Raw genomic sequence first — 7,694 nt, forward strand, 5'->3', positions numbered from 1 at the left:
GCGTGGCTCCTGAAGCAGGACCCTCCCAGCACGCTGTGTAAAGCTCATTCACAGCCAAGCATGATGTTGGAATGGCTCTATGGATTCTTTAACAGGGAGGGGAAAGGAAAATCAATATTTCAAACACCCTGCCATCCCCTAAAAGTAGCCTTTTGCTGATGTTCGGAAGTGTCAATAATTAAAAGGCAAATACCATTACATTTCAAAGGCTTGATGCTTTTAAAGCGACAAGGAAGGTCAATCCCTTTGTTTAAAGTTTGAGGAAGTGAAACCAATAACTTATTTATTATACTGCTTTCCAGTAGCTTCCCTCCATCCCCTTTTGTTTATCAAGGGAAGATCCTGTCCCTAGGCTGACAGATTTTAGACTACTGCCATGTGAAATGGCCACGATAATCCTTCTCTCCCGTCCTCCAGTGGTGTCTGGGATGGAAATGCCCACCCAGTTCTTCCAGCTGTGCCAGCAGCAACGTGCTCCCTATCTGCATACGCACAGTCAGTCACCGAGAGACATGGCCCACGTGTCCCAAAAAGATAGGAGAAAACAGCCAAGGGGCCCACAGCAGACTGATGGAAGCTGCCAGCTGTAATGCGCTGAAATGTTGTCATTCCTCTTGTAGGCTGTTAACAAGGAGGCACAGGGGACTTCTCTGCACAGCATCTCCTCAGCTACATTCGGGGCAGGGAAGGAGATACAGCTCGTATGCTATAAGACAAAGGGGGACCCAAGGTAGTGCTGGGGGATTCCCTTCTCCATACAGAGACCGATGACGGGGAGGTGACACCACGTAGGGGATTTTGCATGAACACGGGAAAAGAGTGAGGCTTGCAGAAAGAGATATGAAAACACTTGAGCCTTGTTCTGACAACCTTCTTTGACATGAGCACAAGAAACAAAGGGACACTGCCCTTCCCTCCATATGTCAGCTACGGGGGGACAAAATAAAATTTGTGAACTCCAGGAATAGTTGTGGAGCCGCAGGCAGGTGAATATCATTGCAGATGAAATTTGTTTTGGTGTCTGCTAGCTTTGCAGTAAGAGATAGATTCGGGTTTTTGACGACAGTAAGAAAAGAGAGGCAAGAGGCAGTTGTCTCTCTGTCTCGCTCCTTTTCGTTTCCAAGCTGTGGTTTCACTTGGAAGAACATGAGATCGCCAGGAAACCTCTTCTGAAAGATGATGGTACAACCACGGTGGCAATGTAATGGAGGACTTCTAGGAACGGGATCTCTCTCTCTCAGCTCTTTTTACTCCTTGCCTTTCCCATTCCAGAACCAGCTCTCAGAGATCATTATGAAAAGGACCAACAACAACAAACCAGCCTCATCAGTTCTTGTGAATTCTGAAGGTCACCAATGTCACCATCAGTTATAACGACATACATCACTCCTCTCTTCACACAAACGGATTTACAACCTGTTTAAAGGCTAGTGTCTCCCAGTGCACATCGCCCCTTCTGCTGCCTCCTCTCTGCACACACGTGCTCTCCTCCAGCAGCAGCTGCTGGAAGAAATTATGAATTCCATTATTTTTCATCCAGAACAGCTTTGCAGTAGATGGGAGCAGCACTGGAGGCTGCAGGCTCATTAGCACAGGATTTGTATTGCCGCCTTCCATTTTATTCACCTGCCCAAATTAGGTGAAGTACGCCTGCCCCAAACCTGTGATTTCTGTGTAATTAAAATGCAGGTAGTGGAGTCTCCTCAACTCCAGAGCCCACCACACAACCAGATAGCGACAGCGACCTGGTAGAATAATGCTCTTGATATAGTGGCTGCTCTAACAGAGTCTTAATTTCAGGCGAGCAGAACAGCACCTCTGGTAGCAGCTGCATTTAGGGCTGGGATGAATATCAGTACCCAGCGTCTCGCTGAATACTCACTGCCTTCCCAATCAAAGCCGGCATCCCTGACAGCTGAACTGTTAAATGAATTAACAAGGCGAGAAGGGGGCTTGCCAACGGGGCTGCGACTCCCTTCCTAATTTCTGCAAGTGGCAGCTTTCAATTTTTCTGTCATTTGTCGGGAGATGCACATGGTTCTCTAATGAGCAGGGCAGAGCTGCAGCCAGCTCTAAAAATGTGACATTATGAGGATCTTCTGGCCCATGGAGGAGAGGGATCCAGTTGCTGGAGGCAGGTGGGGGAAGGACACCTGCTCTTTTCAGACTGAACAGCAGCGCATCCCTCCTGCTGAGTGGGAAGGACTCTCAGCCTGTTCTCCTGACACGAGAAAGAATCGCTCTCCACACCAGTGAGTTTTGCAAACATCTAGGCAGAAGTCAGAACAGAGCCTTTGCCAGAGCTTTGATCTTATGGGCTACTGAAACAAGCAAAAAAGGTTTTGCTGCATCTGTAGCAGAAAAAACCACAAACCCAAAACCCCCACAAACCACTTGCATCCAGCACCCTTATACACCAGCCAAGTCAGGATATAGAGGTTGGTTACTCTAAGGTCTGGGGTCTTGAGCCTGTCGATCGGGGCATAGCTCAACAGCACTCCAGGTCTTGAGAGAAACTCCCCATTCTGCTGCATTTTACTTGAACAACTGGAAAAAGTGCTAGAGGCTTGGTTTGAGTGGCGCCTTTTCCCAAGTTTGTTAGGGGGCTTCCATAGCCTTCCAGAACTGTTGTTATAAAAATCCAGATACAATGACAGAAAAGCCTTGAAATCTAACAGGGGAGAGTGCAAGAGGGAAGGAAGGGTTTACAGACGCTCCTGCACTGCTCATCTGGCTGCACCAGACACAGAAGCTGAACAGCACATTAGCCATCAGTATTATTTCCAGGTGCCCCACACTGTATGAAACACCCACCAGAACGGCACAGAACTGGGTATTTTGGTCGAGTTGGCTTAAAACCGGTGCACCTCCCAAAAGGCACGTGACACATACTCCTTTTTTACAACCGAGAGAGGAATGTTCTCGCACCTACCAGAATTACTGCAACTCTTACGGCAGAAAAAAGCACCATTTCACAGTACTGAGATGTAAGTTATCTGGAGCCTTCAGAGCGGGGACTGGTCCTCTTCAGTCATTTTGTGTTCAGTGCTAGGCCTGCGTTGTCAGCATTTGTTGTTTATTGGGAAGATTTTCTCTATTTTTAACATGGATGCTCCATTGCTGAAGCTAAGCAGACCCATTTTTTCCAGCTTGCTGCTTAACTGCCTTTACCATGGGTAAGAACATCAAGCAAACAATAACAAACCCCTGTATTTCCACAGCACACTTTAACTCAAAGGTGTCACAAATCAATTTAAAACTTAAATTGCAATACCAGCTCCAATCACTTTACTCACAGGATAAATCACAGCCAGTTCTGGAGGTAGAAGCAGCAGTTATATAACAAAGCGTAATAACTTCACACAACAAGAGTGAAAATCGGCAGGAAGATCCTACATTCATCATTTCTACCGCATGAACCTGGATTGTCCCTAACCAGAGGTAAACTCAATACGCCTAAAAAACCCATCCAAGTCACGCTACAACTCCAGTCACACCAGCCCTGCCTCTGAGAGAAGGTCTCCTGGATATCTCTGTTTCCTCCCCAGTTTGGCTCCTTCCATTGCCCTTGTATTCCCTGTCTGAGTTACGATAATGACGACCTGGGACTGCGGGATTAAAAGACGCGATACAACAGCATTGCCTCCTTTTCCCCAGCTGATTTTCTGAGCCGCGTACACGGGCACAAATGCACGCGCTGGCTCTGTTTGCAGCAGTGAGATACTTAGCTCTGAAACAAAAATGTACTTTGAAGCCAGATACAGTTGGCTCCACTTGGGGCTTTCTTTGCTGCAGTTGCAGAAGTAAGTCAGAGCAGCAGCAAACTAGGAAGAAAAAAAAAAATGTAAATATTGCCAGCTGTCTCTCTAGAACCATGCCGCTCTGATTAATTTATGATGTTTTCAGAGAAAGATAGTGAAAAGAAAAGGTTAAGTGGAGTTTAAAAAAAAAAGTGCTTTGCTTAGTTTTGAGCAATAGAATATTTAATGAATAATAATAAAATGAATTAGTGCTGAGTTTCATAGCTTCTACATCCCAGCCTTGAGACAGAAGAACAAAAGTGCAATCAGATTCGCTCACGGCGGCAGACGGAACAACAGGAGGGTGTGCAGCGCCTACTCCTGTTCTAAGCTTTGGAAGATGCTGCTGCAGAAATTGATACCATAACTAACAGCTCTTTGGGCGCCAGCCTCTCTCCAGCTGGGTCACCATAAATACGGCCCCGCCGTTGTGGCCGTGAGGAAGACATCAGCGATTCCATCCTGCGCTTCTCGGCTGGAGTTGCCGAGAACAGACTCTGGGCGCTGCCAAAGCACCTGTTTCACAGAGCTCTCAAAGAAGTCTCTGGTTAAGTGTCTCATCCTGATGTCTGCCTCTGGCCTTCCAATGGAGGGATTTAAAAATGACCAGCAAGTCACATTTCATAAATGCAGCCTGGATTAGTGCACTTGATTCCTGATAAAGGCACGAACAGCGCCACCGACCCTCAGCTTCTGTAGAGGCCGGATGCAGCCACAGAGCCTGCTTGCTCCTGAGACTGATCATCACCCATGCTCCAAAGCTAGCATTAAACTAGACACAGTGTCTTCTTGACTTCAAGAGCATAAAAATACAGCCAGGTGTGGAGCACAGGCACTGTCACTATGCAGAGAGCTGTAAAAGAAGAGAACCAGCTTTCCAAGTCTCCCTTGTTTTGTAGTTTTGTTTCTTTTCCCTTGTGGCTTTCCTGTGCTCCACTTTTCACTTCTTTAACTTGAGTCAATTTTCCCCTCAAGCTAATTTGGTATGAACAGTCATCCTCCTGCAACTCCAAAAATATTTTCTCTTCTTTCTTTCAAATGCCCTTTTCTCCCCTTATTCGTGTAGACCAACTTGCTTTCAAATGGTAGGAAACTGTCAGTGCCCACCTATTCCAGGAGAAGACGCTACAAAAATCTGTTAGCAATCAGGACTGGGGAATTTTTCACATTGTCCCTTTCCTCAACAAATACTAAATCTGAGAATACTACAACATGCTGGTACTTTTTTTTAAAGAAAATAATCAACTCATTTTCCTTTTACATACCTGCTTCACCCACAAACACTTCCACCGGTGTGCTGGTAGGGCTCTCACCGATTACATTATAGGCTGTCATTAGTACTTCATATCTCTTGTATTTCTTCAACTCTGAAAAAGTAAAGTATTATATAATATTAGTTATACTATATTACATATATAGTTTTTCAGACTCCATCACTTCTTTATCACCAGCCTTCTTTCTCGTGAAACATAGCATTAGAACAGCACAAACTTCCATCCTTCCATAATTCCCACAGGATTTGCATAACTATGAAAGATCTCTGCCATGAAATGGCAGGGTTTTCTAGTGTTTCCTCATGGAGTTGCTCCAACAAGAGGAATCCCATTTTGATGGGTAACTAGCTAGAGGAACATCTCTAGGTCATTCTTAACGACAGAGAAAGACAGGACTTCGCTTTGAATGTTCCACATATGGGCTCTTTTTAATCTCTACTGGTAAGAAAGAACACGGCTTCAAGTCTTTGCTTAACCCCAGGGACTTTTATCCCAGGAGTCACTTAGCAACTGCACTGCTCAAGAACATCAGGGCTGAAGCAGGGTGCAGAAGATGACCTGCAGCGGGCAGTGTGGAGTCCCATTCGAAGCCCTGCGTGGGTATCTGTCTCCTTCAAAGGGACCACAGCCTGAACATCAATCACAAGGAGAAAGCAGAATGTGATGTTTGCACTCCATTTAGCCACCAGGCAGCCAATTTCTTTGCTGATATATAGAAACTGCTCTGACAGATGAGGTAGAAGAGCGAGAGCAGTGTGAAAACATATCTAGAAAACCCCAGTTGTCTGAGGGTAATTAACAGAAGCAAACAAGGGAGGAGTAGAATCGCGTCTGCGTCTTCAGGGGAGGCAGCGCCTGAGCAGTTTCAGATTTTGCATTTTCAGGATGAAAGAATCAATCCTAACGGAAATATTTATCATCTACAATATTTAACAGTGAAATGAGAGTAAGGGCAATCAATAATATAAACTGCCCTATTTAAATGAGCATTGAATTAATTAAGACACGCATGGCCAGGGGTCCAAATTTCTCCCTTTGCCAATAATTTTCTCTGCTATCTATGAATCAGATAACACCCTTAACTCTGTGGCTGACAGTACACCACTGGTTTGGTAAGGTTCAATAAGCCTAATCATACGGGTCCGTCTAACTTTGGTTTCACAGAAGCGTTTACAAGTGTCGTGCTCCCGTATCTGCCTCCAAGTCAGCATCGTTCCCCAGTCCCAGGTGAGCTGTAAATGATATCCGATACATCAGTAAGTTTTTGACGTGAGAACGCTAAACTCAGCTGGGCTGTAAAACATGGAGCAAGCAAATCTGCAATAAGGATGCTAAGTCTGTAAACAAACAGCAAATAGTCAGGTATATAGGACAGAGCTCTGGGCAGCTCGTACGGGGGAACTTCATTCGCCGCCATGAAAAGCCACAAGGAAGATTTTAGTGTTAACTGGATGTGGAAGAAAATGGAACACATGAGAGTTCATGCATGCAAGTTTCACTGGGGATAGGGCTTCATTTTTTTTTTAGCCCATCACAATCTGTGACTCAAAAGCCTTGGGCAAAACCTATCTAGTGAACCATCACCACCACAAAGCAACTTGCCTTTTAACTCTGTCGGATGCTATTTTATTCATTTCCAAGTGAAAACACCTCTGGAGTTGCACATTAATTCAGTGGGCCCTCTCTTAACTGGCCTCCCACGCCGTGGAATGCCTGAGCATTGCAATGCTTGAATCATAGGACTAATGATGTGATACAGCTAAACTCAGATGGACTGCAAAATATGTAGCAAGCAAATCAAAATTCATTTAGCGTCAGCAATACTGGGTTGTTACAGTCAATGATGTTTTACCTTCCCAGCAGCCAGAATTTTTACAACAGCTACCTACTTGCATCATCAATGTCTCTTGATGTTGGGAAAGCAAGGGCTTGAAGAAAAAGAAACTCCAGAAAGCAGAATCATTAATCTGTGTTGATTTCTGCTAGATCCACTGAGGAGAACCATAGGAGTTCGCCTATAGTGTATTCTGAACCATTACAAAGAGTCTCATCTAAAGGCAATGTGCACTTACGTGTTAATTCATACGTCGTTAATGCAGAGCTGCTGTTCACTGTCTTGAAGCTGCTTTGGGCTATTCAGGGTAAGCAAAGCAGAAAGCTTGTTACAGTGCAAGGAAATAGTTATTGCAAATGATGTACAGCAGAGACAGAGGCAAATGATGCAGCACACACATACACAGTCTGAGCTGCAGGACTATACCTTGAAGGGCAATAAAATCACATCACTTTCCCGCAACGCATCAAAAGCATCTCACTCTCACGGGGCTATTTCATTTCCTCCTCAAACAGAGGATCTCACAAATATACAACACAGAAACGTTCTGACTCCTAGATTAAATAGAACAAATGAATAAAACCAAAACCATTTCTAGGGGGGAAACTCTCAACGCTGTATTACGTCCTTCTTTCTCAACATGCAGAATTCAAAATCTGAAGAGCTTCAGGGTAAAGACCTGGAACATGGGCCACAAAAAGTGAACACTTACAAAAGGACAGGACCCGTTTACTTTAGATGTGTGTTAGATTTCCCACAGTTTCATTTATAGAATTCAATATTCCT

The 7,694-nt window shown here is 44.8% G+C and overlaps 1 protein-coding gene across 1 annotated transcript in view; it reads right to left on the reverse strand.

Annotated features, from left to right (window-relative positions):
• SDK1 (sidekick cell adhesion molecule 1) overlaps positions 1-7,694 on the reverse strand; it is a gene marked incomplete at its 5' end in the record, with an annotated part of 284,258 nt that overhangs the window by 38,351 nt on the left and 238,213 nt on the right. Inside the window, 2 exons of the mRNA XM_010138858.1 lie at positions 5,066-5,167; positions 7,147-7,206. Of these exons, the coding sequence (XP_010137160.1) occupies positions 5,066-5,167; positions 7,147-7,206 (162 nt within the window). The remainder of the gene's footprint in view (positions 1-5,065; positions 5,168-7,146; positions 7,207-7,694) is intronic.

This window comes from Buceros rhinoceros, unplaced genomic scaffold, assembly GCF_000710305.1.
Source record: "Buceros rhinoceros silvestris isolate BGI_N320 unplaced genomic scaffold, ASM71030v1 scaffold4876, whole genome shotgun sequence".
Classification (NCBI taxonomy): Eukaryota; Metazoa; Chordata; class Aves; order Bucerotiformes; family Bucerotidae; genus Buceros; species Buceros rhinoceros.